Raw genomic sequence first — 13,041 nt, 5'->3', positions numbered from 1 at the left:
CCGCCGCGCCCAACGACACGCTGGGATCAAAGTTCCCGTAATTTGTTTTCACATTGCCAAAATACCTGCGACCTTGGAAAAATCCCCGCGAAAGTTCTCGTAATTTCGCCAAGTACCTACTATTTAGCGGGTATTTTCTTTCGGGGAAATTACGCATAGTTTGCTTTCACATTACCAAAATACCTGGTATTTTCTGATCGGGGTAAATTTCCCGATCAGAGAATACCTGGAACTGGCGAACTTCGAGTCGGTCTGAAACCACCTACTGAGAATGAGAGAAGAAGTATTGGATAAGATATTGACGAGTAGAAAAAGGAAGTGCTGAAGATGAAAAGATACAAATGGAGAAGAAGAAGAAGGTTTTGGGAATTATGTAAAAGAGATTTTTTCAGAGACTTTACCAATTGTTGATGTATTGTTGCATTCTTTTTAACCATCTCCTTTTTCTCTTCTTATCCTCTCTCTCTCCTCACTCCTCTCTCTTTCTTTTCCTTTTCTCTTTCTATCTTTCTCTACCTCACTTTCTCACTGTTCTTTCTGCATGTTCTGCTTTCGGATGATTAGGATGTGTGTTTGTATGGTGTGTTCGGCGTGTGTGTGTGAGAGTGTTAAATGATGGCCAGCCAATTTGTTTATCTTTTTTTTTCTCCCCCGCCCCTTTTGTATATTATGTATTGTATTGTATCAATTTTTAATGTGTTATATATATGTTGGGCCCCAATTCACAAGCACTGCTTCTTATAGGGGTCCAAACCTTTCATTTAATTGTTTACTTTGTATTTTTCTTTGTTTTTATGATTGGTTGAATAAATAAACTGAAGGTGGAATAAGAGGAGCAGGAGGAGACTGATGAAAGTAGTGGAAGAATGACCTTTTATAATACTTTTTCTTTACCCTTGTATAAATGGAAGGACTTTTTTATTCATTCGTTTTTAATTTGATCTATTTATCTGCATTAAGCTGCATGTCACTTATACTAATGTAAAAGCTCAGCATACAAGGCTGTGTTACTCAATTATGTTTATCAGCTATTTCTTCTTATCAATACTATTTTAAAATATATTGAAGATGTGATTGATATTGTGAGATATTATGTATAAAAGTGAGTTTGGGGATTTTCTCCATCTTCATCTAAAGGCATTGGATGTGATGAAGACAATTTAAACTTCATATGAAAGTGCTGTGAAATTTGTGGATACAGCCTACTAGTATTCAAGGAAGACAGTAAAATCTGTGTAAGGAGGTGGTTTCCTTGACCACAAGAATCTCTGGTAAATTACGAGAACTTTTTCAGGCTCAGAAAATCTGATAATTCCTACATTAACATCACCCCAAAACATACCCTTCAAGAAAGTTCTCTAAGATAAAAACATGTGCAGTAGGTCTGATAATCAGGCAAGGCACGAGATTCAAAATTGCTAGCTCAGCAGCCACCCATGGTGCCCATGCCCAACTACCCATTGGGCTAAGAAAGTTCCCGTAATTTACATTCACACTGCCAAAATACCCCTGCGAAAGTCCTCGTAATTTTGACAAGTACCTACCAAATTTAGCAGGCATTTTCTTTTGGGGATATTACGCGTATGTTGCTTTCACACCAGCGAAATTACTTGGTATTTTCTGATCGGAGTAGATCAGGGCAAGTTTCCCGATCAGAAAATAACAGCAACTGACAAACTTTGAGGCAGTCTGAAACCACCTATTGAGTAAAAACAAAGAAATCAAGCGCAGATATTGCACCCCATTCAACATCCAACACTGGAGAAGATGAAACATGACATCTGAAGCTGGATCGGTTTTTGGTAGCTTTCAGAGGTTCTTTATAATTAACTTTCATTTTTTTACTTGCCAAGAGAGTGGTGCATGGACCTTGAAATGACACTGTACAGTATGACCCCATTCGCATCTACTTTCTTAAACCGGTTTAGTGGACACCGTTCAGTATTTAATGAGAACACTTGGAGTGAGGGGGGAAGAGCCAGGATTTTCAAGGGGGGGGGCACAATTTCCCAATGGAAATTTGACGAGCAAAAAAAAAGAAAATGAAGGTTTTCACCTAAAATTGAAGGTCATTTAGTCCATGTAAAATTTGATAAAAAAAGGTCCTTGTTTGTGTATGAAGGATATACTCCCATTAAAAATAAATGTTGTGACTTTCAAAGAGAGGGGGGGGCTTTCTTGTGTAAGAACGGCAAATTTTTATGATGGCGCTCAGTATATAATGCATAGTGGGTATGTGCCGTGGAGGGGACCCCCATTTTTACACTCAAATTTCCGTTCCAAGGCATAGCATTTTTGTCTTATTGAGAAAAAGAACAAAGAAAGCCGCTCCAAAGCATAGCATTTTCTTCTTATCAAGAAAAAAAGAAGACAGAAATCCGCTCCAAAGCTTCACATATTTTTCATTACGCAGTTCCGGTCGCATTGATCTGCTACAAGGAGCTGCAATTTTGGTGAAAAGCGGCGGCAGAGCACTGTCCGACCATCGCCTCTGCGCGAGCGCAACCGGCGGAGGCCGCGCTGGCTGTATCATGCACACATGCCTGTTCCATAGGGATGCATACGCACTCATCACACGCTGGCGATCCGTTCCAAGGACCCCCGTTCCATTTTCACAAACATTTGTAGTACCGAAGCCCTTTCCGAGGACCCTCCTTTTTACAATTAGCCCGCTCCAAGGCCCCCGTTTTTTGTCTTGCCCGCATCACACCCCTACCACTTTTTTAATTGAGTGCCCCCCCCCCCCCCCCCCCTCGGGAGTTCACCCTAACAAAAAAAATTATTGTAAAAATAGCAGAAAAAATAATTAAAAATATTGGCGAAGGTTTATGGAAAATCCATTGAAGATTCAAAAAGTTATTAGAATTTCAACATTTTGATTTTTGACATCACATGCGAGCAGCGTTACATGTATAGTGAATTAAGAATTTCAATGAAATGTCAATTTCTGAAAATGTTGAAAATGGTTTTTATTATACCTTAGTATATCAACAGACAAATTATTTCACACCTGATCAATTTATGCATTTTATAGTACATAACATATATGAGGCAGCTGCTCGTATATGACGTCACAAATCAAAAACTTTCAATTCTAATGACTTTCTCAAACTTTAAAAATATTTTCCTCAAACTTGTACACAGAGACACAGCATCAACAAACATGCCAGGAGATAGGGCATTAGTAAGATTCAGAGAGAAGGAAAAATAAACTAATTTGCATATTCATTTATATATTTAAAGGCCATTTATTATCCATTTCATGTTTATCTTCTAGGAAAATCTAATTCGATGTAACCTTAAGTGAATCATTTTGGGTGTGACATGAAATTAAAGCAAGTTACTCAATCACTTTAATACAAGAAATCATACTTGCCATTTGGTTAATTCCTAATGTGGGGAAAATAAAAACAGTTATGAGATTTGTCATGTTTTGAGAAGAATATTACACTAAAAAGGTGTAGTGCAAAATAATTATCCTTGAATGTCCTCTACATTCAGGCCTCTCATGGCCTACCTAGAACACCCTCCATTGTTTTTATCAATAAATGAAAAAATATCATAGAACCGCTGAAATGAATAGTGTCAAATAAATGTGTTTAGTCTCAGGAATTCTTCTTCTGATCTTGCATGCATGGTTTCAGGTATGATAAACATGGAAAAGTAATATATGTGGGACTTTTATATATTGGCTACAAGAACTATATGATCCTGAGTTCAGCAAAGTGATTTCAGTTTCATCTACACAGTTTCAGAAGGTGTCTCTAGTGGACACAATCTGTTTGTTGATAAGTGTTAAAGAAGGCCTGTTTTTCATTACATTCATAAGAAAACAATGGGGCATACTGGCCTTGAAATGACTTATGAAATTAAATAAGTCTGATGAAACACACATTTGAATTGCCATATGTATTAAGGCATTGGGTCAATATATGGGTCACCATCCTGATAAATAATTCAAAGCAGGGTATCAAAGGTGTGTCGTCCCATCCCCAAGGTGATATCCCATAATTCCCATCAATACACTGCTCTAGATCATCTTCCTGTGAAAAGTTGCAACTGAGGTGAGAGGTTTGACGGGAACCTTGTATAGAGGAAACTTGTTGTGACAGTGTCTCCTTGATTTAATTTACCTGGTCTTGATGAGCAAGCAGTGGGTTGAGAGTTGGAGGTGAAGGCTCCCTCACTTGACAAACTTCTGACAGGAATTCATGAGCTTTGTGTTAGCTGCACTCCACTCAGTATAATAAATGAATTATAGGGAAAGTATACCCTGACATCAAGTTTGTTTAAAGATAAATTCCAGTTTTGGTAACAATCTCGAAATGACTTTTTACAGAATCTAATATAATGACCACCCAAGTGTCTGTTTGTATGAATAAAAAATATGTGCCAAAGGATTCTGGAAGAAATTGTGTTATTGCTGAGAAATAAGCTAAATAAGCGCGGATTCGGTCACTTCCGTCGGGCCTTCATTCCAGCAATAATAATACACTGTCCCACGTGTGCCTATCTGTTTTGGTGATCTTCAGTGTGAACATTTTTCAGCGTAGATTTCAAGATTTCACAAAGTTCAGTTTATGTAACTGTACCAGATCTAGATCCACGATGCTATAGTCATACTTAACCTTGGTTTTACACACTCTACCTCTACTTCTGATCTATCATAGTCTACCCCTAGATACTACTAGACACTCTAAGTACCTCTACTACTTACCTATCATAATCTGCCCCTACTAGACACTCTAATACCCCTTTCATACTGCTCTCTTCATTATTCACCGGTGAACTTTGCCGGCGAAGTTCTCCGCCTCGCATTCTCATTTCACCGGCAAAGAAAAAAATGTACCCTTTCGCACTGACATTTCTTCCCCGGCGAAAGTCAACGGGCGATTGCAGAACAAAACAAAAGAAAATTGTAAACATTACTTCTTACCTTTTACAAAACGAGAAAACCAAACAATATCACCTTGTTTTAATATTTTAGCGCATTTTATACATGTAAAAAGTGCTTTTAAATAAATATTGGTAGTAAAAAAAAAATTGTTCGAGGGTGTCTACTTGGCCATAGCATTCAGCTGAGCTTGCAACTTATCGTGCGCGGAATCTCGGTACAGGGGACTTTGGGAGAGAAAAAAATTGACCTCTGACGTCATTAAACGAGGAGAAGTTCACCGGTTTGCTTTCATACTGGCCTTTTCACCTCTAGAGGTGGAGAAGTTCACCGGTGAAGTTCTTTTGGGTACCTTTCATACTGGACACTTTCCCCTTCGCCGGTGAAAAGCGCAATATGAAAGGGGTATAAGTACCTCTACTACTTACCTATCATAGTCTATCCCTACTAGACAATAGGTGGTTTCAGACCGCCTCGAAGTTCGCCAGTTCCAGGTATTCTCTGATCGGGAAATTTACCCCGATCAGAAAATACCAGGTATTTTGGTAATGTGAAAGCAAACTACGCGTAATCTCCCCGAAAGAAAATACCCGCTAAATAGTAGGTACTTGGCGAAATTACGAGAACTTTCGTGGGGATTTTTCCAAGGTCGCAGGTATTTTGGCGATGTGAAAGCAAATTACGGGAACTTTTATCCCAGCGTGTCGTTGGGCGTGGCGGCGTGGGTGGCTGCTGGGCTAGTGATTTTGAATCTCTCGCCTTGCCTGCTTATCAGACCACACTGCGCATGCTCGTAACTTCGGGAACTTATCCCGAAGGATGTGTTTCGGGGCGGTGTGAATGCAGGAATAATTAACGGGTATTTTTTAGCCTTAAAAAGTTCTCGTAATTTAACGGGGATTCTTGTGATCGAGGCGGTTTGAAACCGCCTAATAAGTACCTCTACTACTTACCTATCAAGATTTCACAAAGTTCAGTTTATGTAACTGTACCAGATCTAGATCCTCGATGATATACTGACAATTAAGCCTCTTTTTACTGACTTTCTCATGAAATCAGTGTTTACTGCAACTACTGGCATTTCTCTTTAAGAGAAACTATAAAGTTAGTTAAAATCCACCATAAATTTCAGGGTAATGAATTTTCAAGGGGGGGATTCTATCTTCCTTTTACCAGTAGAAGTTCTTTGAAAATCTTGAAAGCAAAAAAAGGAGTGGGATATTGGGTCAATTCTTAAACCTGACTTGTCATGTCTCTCTTCCTCTCTGGATGATTTAAGAGCAGACTGGGTTGGTCAGTGAGTAGGATCCTCTTCTTTCTTGTACCCAGTTAGGAAACCAGATTAGAAGACTGTTTCGCTAGTTTCCTCATCAACAGCTCCTTAACTGGTTTTCAGAACAACTTCTTGTCAAGGGAACTTATTGCCACGGGAATGCTCTCAGTGGGGTCACATGTTCCACACGAAATATGAAACTGCAGTGTAAAAATTCTACATACTGTTTGTGGAGAAGCGTGCCCAACATGTGCAAAGATCACTCCCGGAAGAACAATGGTGTCCTCACCTACTCTTAAACTAGATAATTGAGGCAAAGAAGTCTTGAAAACCACATCGCGAGGTGGTTTTTCAAACTGATTTGCAGGACCATAAATATCACTTCCAAGACTGCTTTGAGCATGGCTATTGCACATTGTTCAAGCCTTGAATTACCCAATAATTTATTTCACCCTGACTTAAACCAGTACAAGTTTTCATTTCTGTGACCTAGCAACAAAACCCTTGCATTTATTCACCAATAGCTACCCGAATTCACAAAGGATGCTGTATTTACTGTGTTTGGGTGGTTATAAATTCACCTATTATTAAAGTTATCATGAATGACTAGTTTGTGAAGATGCTCATGTGTAAATATTACATTTAAGATTTGTTTCATCAAACAGCGTAGAGGTTGTCTAGTATTCTTCTTGCAATGATTATTTTCCCAAACATGTTTTTAAACATTTGCTTAGCTAGATGGTTTAAGCATAATAAACTCCTCAAAAAAAGTTTGGAAATCTGATTTGATCGATAATCTCTCCTCGGTTTTAGTTGATATTAATGTGTGATTGATACCAATAAATAGATCTTTTAATCCTCTTTAAAATGATACCCTACATGATATGATTATGGTTCACATGGATGTGCAGTGCCTTGTAATGTGGGGCAAGGTCAAAATTCTGAAGTTCCAAAATGACGCTGAAAGTCACTGTTCTTTTTTTCCGTGGTCATGAGCGAGTTTCTCAGCAGTTTTCATGCACCTTAACATCAAGATTAACATGGAATCAAACACACCTCTGCACAAGCAAACACATAACAAACATGCATGCATGGGTATGGATTTGTTGGAAGTCTTTAATCAAATTAATTACATATGACAAGTATAAAGGAAGAAGATGATGTAGGTCTCTATGATATAGCCTTCAAAATGACCTTTTAATCTTTAGTTTGTATTATAGTGAATTCTTTGTTTGTTAATTCAAAAGTACTGTAAAGCTCAACCATAATAGAATAAGATAAAATATTGTAGCCTGAGGATCAAATGATAACTATCTACAAGCTTTGTTTCTCCCAATCTTGAATATTTTACTTCTATGTAAGAACACTCCCTAAATTTTCATATCTGTCTTTTATCAGACTATGAGTCATCTTTCTATATAAGTCATCTTTTATAAGGGAAAGTCCATTTTTTATTGTTTTCTTTCAAGTTGTGTCTGTCTGTCTGTATGAAATGTATTGTATCTAGGTTACTATACACATGTGTTCAAGGAAACTGAAAACAGGGTTTTCACTTCTACAGATGTTAACAATCATCGTATTCAGTGACCTGTGAAATGCTATATATATTCTTGTGTCAGAATTAAAATCTGAGGTTTGTAAGGAAATATGATCAATCTCTGTTTTTCTAGGAAAGCCACCTCTACTTTAATTGAAGCACTGACCCAGATAGAAGGGAAAAAAGTCTAAAATATAATCTCCTCAATCTTGTGTCATCAAAATTGGATGTAAGATAAGAAAGTTATGGTCTGTTGCAAAATTTGTTTATTGAAGGAGCTTTGTTTTCACTTAACACTCACAAAAAGTTAACACACATATTGGTAATAGACAGTTCAAGACATATTTTTTCTAATAGGTTGGGTAGTATGCTACCATGGTAAACACAATATGACAAGAACTTTGGGGCATGTAGAGCCAAGTACTTCCTCAGTTTGGCCCAATGCCCTTAATATGTGGTTGGGCAAAAGAACTGCCCTTTCACACGGTACCAAAATCGTAATTTGAATGATGATTCCTGGGAAAAATAATTCTAATGAGGAATTTTAGCATGTGTGAAACCAAACACAATCACCAATTCAAATTCTACTCCAGAGGTTAATTCCAGTGAAGTTTCACTCAAGCTATGGTTCAAATTTTACATCTTTTGAGGGGCGGAGCTGACATGACCTTTCAAGCACTTCCGGAGATAATACAATTGTCATGCACTCATCATAGTTGCTCTTTGTGATGTAGTGCTTTTATTGGGTTTGATTGACAAGTCACCAAGGACACAATACCATCTTCGCTCAGGAATTCGAATTCAAATCAGAGTTTTGGAGTGAACGTGTGAATGGTACAATGATTCTAAAGACGAACGGCAAACATCATCACAACGATGATTCAAGATTCATGTGTGAAAATGCCATATTATCTTTTGTGTTTGTTACTGTGTTGTCATGGTAACAATACATACCAGTGAATCAGGGGAAAATGGTATTTTTCGTATATTTTTGCTCCTCACATAAGGCCTCCATGATATGACAGAAGTAATTATAACCTTTATACAGGAGTATTTCTTGAACCCTTTTGTCTCACCTGCATAGCAGAGTGAGACTATAGGCGCCGCTTTTCCGACGGCGGCGGCGTCAACATCAAATCTTAACCTAAGGTTAAGTTTTTGAAATGACATCATAACTTAGAAAGTATATGGACCTAGTTCATGAAACTTGGCCATAAGATTAATCAAGTATTACTGAACATCCTATTAGAGTTTCATGTCACATGACCAAGGTCAAAGGTCATTTATTGTCAATGAACTTAGACCATGTTGGGGGAATCAACATCAAAATCTTAACCTGAGGTTAAGTTTTTGAAATTTCATCATAACTTAGAAAATATATGGAGCTAGTTCATTAAACTTGGAAATAAGGTTAATCAAATATCACCAAACATCCTGGATGAGTTTCACGTCACATGAATAAGGTCAAAGGTCATTTAGGGTCTATGAACTTTGGCCGATTTGGGGGTATCTGTTGAATTACAATCAAAACTTTAAAAGTTTTTGGATCTGATTCATGAAACTTGGACTCAATAGTAATCAAGTATCACTGAACATCCTGTGCAAGTTTCAGGTCACATGATCAAGGTCAAAGGTCAATTAACTTTTGCCATAATGGGGGTATCTGTTGAATTACCATCATAAATTTGCAAGTTTATTAATCTGACTTTTGAAACTTGGACATAAGAGTAATCAAATATCACTGAATATCCTGTGCAAGTTTCAGGTCACATGATCAAGGTCAAAGGTCATGTGAGGTCAATGAACTTTGGCCACATTGCGGGTATTTGTTGAATTACCATCCTATCTCTGTAAGTGTATTGGTCTAGTTCATAAAACGTGGAATAAGAGTAACCAAGTATCACTGAACATCTTGTGCGAGTTATAGTAGTTTTCAAAGTCAGCACTGCTGCTATGTTGAATCGCGTGATGCAGGTGAGATGGCCAGAGGCATTCCACTTGTTAGTAGTTACCCCATCTATTGAAAAAACACAGTTGAATCAAATTGAATTTACAGATTTGATTGTACTTTTCATTGTTCATCTTGTCATAAAATACAGCCTAACTCAAATTGCAATGGTTCATAATGATAATAGATAGCTAAGTCAAAATTCAATTGATGATGTCATTCTCCATGCAAACTAATTACTCTTTTTTATAGACCTATTTGCTACATGAACCTTCAGAGTGCTTGATGAATTTGAAGTGTGTAATTTTTAATCAGATCTGACTTCAATGATCATTGATTTGGGAAATTCAAGTCTTCTCAGGGATTGTTTGTTCCTGTTGTTATATGAAATTTTATGAGGTATTATTGATTGGCTGTGGGCAGCCAAACTCAAGTTTGTTTTGTTGATTAAGTGCCCCTTCTTGATTCTTTTAGAGATACAAAGGCCTGAAAGTAGAGATGGAAGGTGTATGCCCTTAGTAATAGTAACATCAAGGTTTAGATACAATCCTTAACATTATGGTTAGTCACTGTAATGGAGGGTTATTATAGATGTTTTCTTACCCACCCTAGCGAATACAAGAACTTGTTCAGACCTCAAATACCCAATAAATTTTTGATTTTCCACTCACCAGCCTCAACCAGATAAAGTTCCAGCAACAACAGTCTTGCATACCTCGATACAAATGATAATCTTTCTCATACCTGAAGTAATTTCTCACACTGCAAATAATTCCAGACCTTGGAAAAATCCCTGTTGAAGTTTTTCATCATTTTGACAAGATAGGCCTGCAGCATTTATAAATTTGTAAAGACTCTCCTGTCTTCGTAAGTTTTAATGTTCTCTTTCCTGGTTGCTGTTAGCATTGCTAGGATTTTCAATCTCTTGCTTAATCTTCATTATACTTTGATTTGAATGACAGGAGTTGGAGGCAAGTTCTTCAAGTGGTCAAAGGGAGCCCAGATCAGAGGCAACCTGGATCTTCTAGAGATATGGATCCATGAGAAAGATCTAAAGCTCCAGGCTAGCTTCCTACAGAAGGTTTCCATGGCAACAGACCTACTAGCCACACCCAAACTCCAACTTGCTCAGGTAAAATAAGATGGCCCTTCTCTCAGTCTTTCTTTCACCACCCCCCCCCCCACCCTTCACCCCATATGTTGTGGTAGCTTGATGAGTATGGTGGCCCTGAAGGGACATCGCATATAGACCAAATCGCGAATATTCATGACGAAATTGGCGACGAAATTCACGATGTCGCCAATTTCGTCGTGAATATTCGCGATTTGGTCTATATGCGATGTCCCTTCAGGGCCACCATAGATGAGGGAATGGAGACCCTAAACTATTCCTGTATAGGCCGATGTGTGTAATGCTTCAAAAACAAGATTTATTCCTTCTCCTTGGGTATCAAAGTATAATTGTGTGTTATAGCAGGGTCCATAAAACAAAACTTGATCAAACTTTGTACCAATAGCTTGCCAATAATGTGACATCACGTATTCAATGACTATGAGGTAGAAATAAAATGTGAAGTTCTTGATGTAAACAAAACAAATTGATTCCATTTCTTATGTTTTCCTCTGAGAGGAAATATAGCTGGTTCCCTTTGGCCCTCATTGTAGAGTGTCTTGTGTATCACATCAGGTTTTAGTTTCACACAGGAAACTGGTAGATACAGTGAGGGAGATAATAGAGGGTGGCAATAGTGGGATCATCATTCTTTGATCGTCTTAATAAAATGATTTGAATAAGAAATTTTAAAAACCATTTTCTCTTTTCATTTTATTGTTATCATCTTGTGCCTCCTGTGATGACATATCAGAGCAACAGGTGGAGAGAGAGTGTGAGAGAGATAGACACTAGGTGGTTTCAGACCGCCTCGAAGTTCGTCAGTTCCAGGTATTCTCTGATCGGGAAATTTACCCCTATCAGAAAATACCAGGTATTTTGGTAATGTGAAAGCAAACTACGTGTAATTTCCCCGAAAGAAAATACCCGCTAAATAGTAGGTACTTGGCGAAATTATGAGAACTTTCACGGGGATTTTTCCAAGGTCGCAGGTATTTTGGCGATGTGAAAGCAAATTACGGGAACTTTTAGCCCAGCGGGTCGTTGGGCGCGGAAGCCGCGGGTGGCTGCTGGGCTAGTGATTTTGAATCTCGCGCCTTGCCTGCTTATCAGACCATACTGCGCATGCTCCTAGCTTCGGGAACTTATCCCGAAAGGGTGTGTTTCAGGGCGGTGTGAAAGCAGGAATAATTAATGGGTATTTTTTAGCCTAAAAAAGTTCTCGTAATTTAACAGGGATTCTTGTGATCGAGGCGGTTTGAAACCACCTACAGAGAGGGAGAGGGGAGAGTGAGAGACAGATGGACATAGATAGAGAGGGGGAGGAAAACAAGGAGTGAGATACCGAGAAAAAGAAACTTCCAACCATATATCTTCTCAAATTACAAGAGGTCATTTTTCATTTTCATCTATTTGTTATCCTTATTCTATTTTGACAATATTTGGTTGATATAATGTACATCTTTTGTGTAAGGCTTTCCTGTTCTAGTTATATAAGCCCTTGTCAGGTTAGCAGATAACATTTATCCTTGAAATTGATTTGACAATCCGCTTTATCCATCTTCAACTCTAGATTTCATGATTACTTTCGGCTTTTTGATACACGGAAGGAAGTCTAAGATTTATAATTTGTTATTTGATATAAATCAACATTTGATGTGATATATGTCAGTTTCTGTCTTTTGAAAAGTGTATGATATCCCTTGTTCTATTGAATGAGAATGAGTATTGAATTATTGTCTTGTATCTTCCATGTATATTCATTATCTGTGAGTTGGATGTATCAATCATCCCCAGCCTGCCTTTCATTGTGGAGTTCTATTTTTCCTAGTCCTTGATATACATTAGAGCATTTCTTTATTCACAAGTGACCTTGGGTGCGTTTATTCGACACTTTTTTACCCTAGAATCATGATTAGAATTATGATTCAAATCACGATTCTGCAGAATCACGATTGCGTTTAGTCGAAAATGGAAATAAACGTCTTTCAAATCACAAACATGAAACACAGAAAAAGGGGCGTTTTGAAAGACGTTTCTGTAGAATCACGAACGAAAAAGGTCGTATGAACGATATCATGATTTGAATCATGATTCTATGACGTCATTGTGTCGTGCTTCTTCCGGGTTTGACTCAAAGGCGCGCGCTGTGTTTCGTGCAGGTTAATTTTCGTGGAGCAGTATTGCCAGTGTAGTACCGGTATATGCCAATTGTCACGTGCATTTAGGAATTATCATTCTGTGTATTGTACCCCCGGGGGTTGCACTGTAGCATCTT

General features: G+C 38.0%; 1 protein-coding gene across 2 annotated transcripts in view; it reads left to right on the top strand.

The window, feature by feature from the left end:
• The window catches only part of LOC121423295 (ras-associating and dilute domain-containing protein-like), a 74,479-nt gene that overhangs the window by 49,107 nt on the left and 12,331 nt on the right, over window positions 1-13,041 (top strand). For both annotated transcript variants that reach the window (XR_005971260.1, XM_041618635.1), the window contains exon 6: window positions 10,615-10,784. Coding sequence is in view for 1 of the 2 variants with exons in the window: in XM_041618635.1 (XP_041474569.1) it covers window positions 10,615-10,784 (170 nt within the window). In the remaining variant the exon portion in view is untranslated. The remainder of the gene's footprint in view (window positions 1-10,614; window positions 10,785-13,041) is intronic.

This window comes from Lytechinus variegatus, chromosome 10 (genome assembly GCF_018143015.1).
Source record: "Lytechinus variegatus isolate NC3 chromosome 10, Lvar_3.0, whole genome shotgun sequence".
In the NCBI taxonomy this organism is placed as follows: Eukaryota; Metazoa; Echinodermata; class Echinoidea; order Temnopleuroida; family Toxopneustidae; genus Lytechinus; species Lytechinus variegatus.
This window is presented reverse-complemented; position numbering and strand designations above follow the sequence as displayed.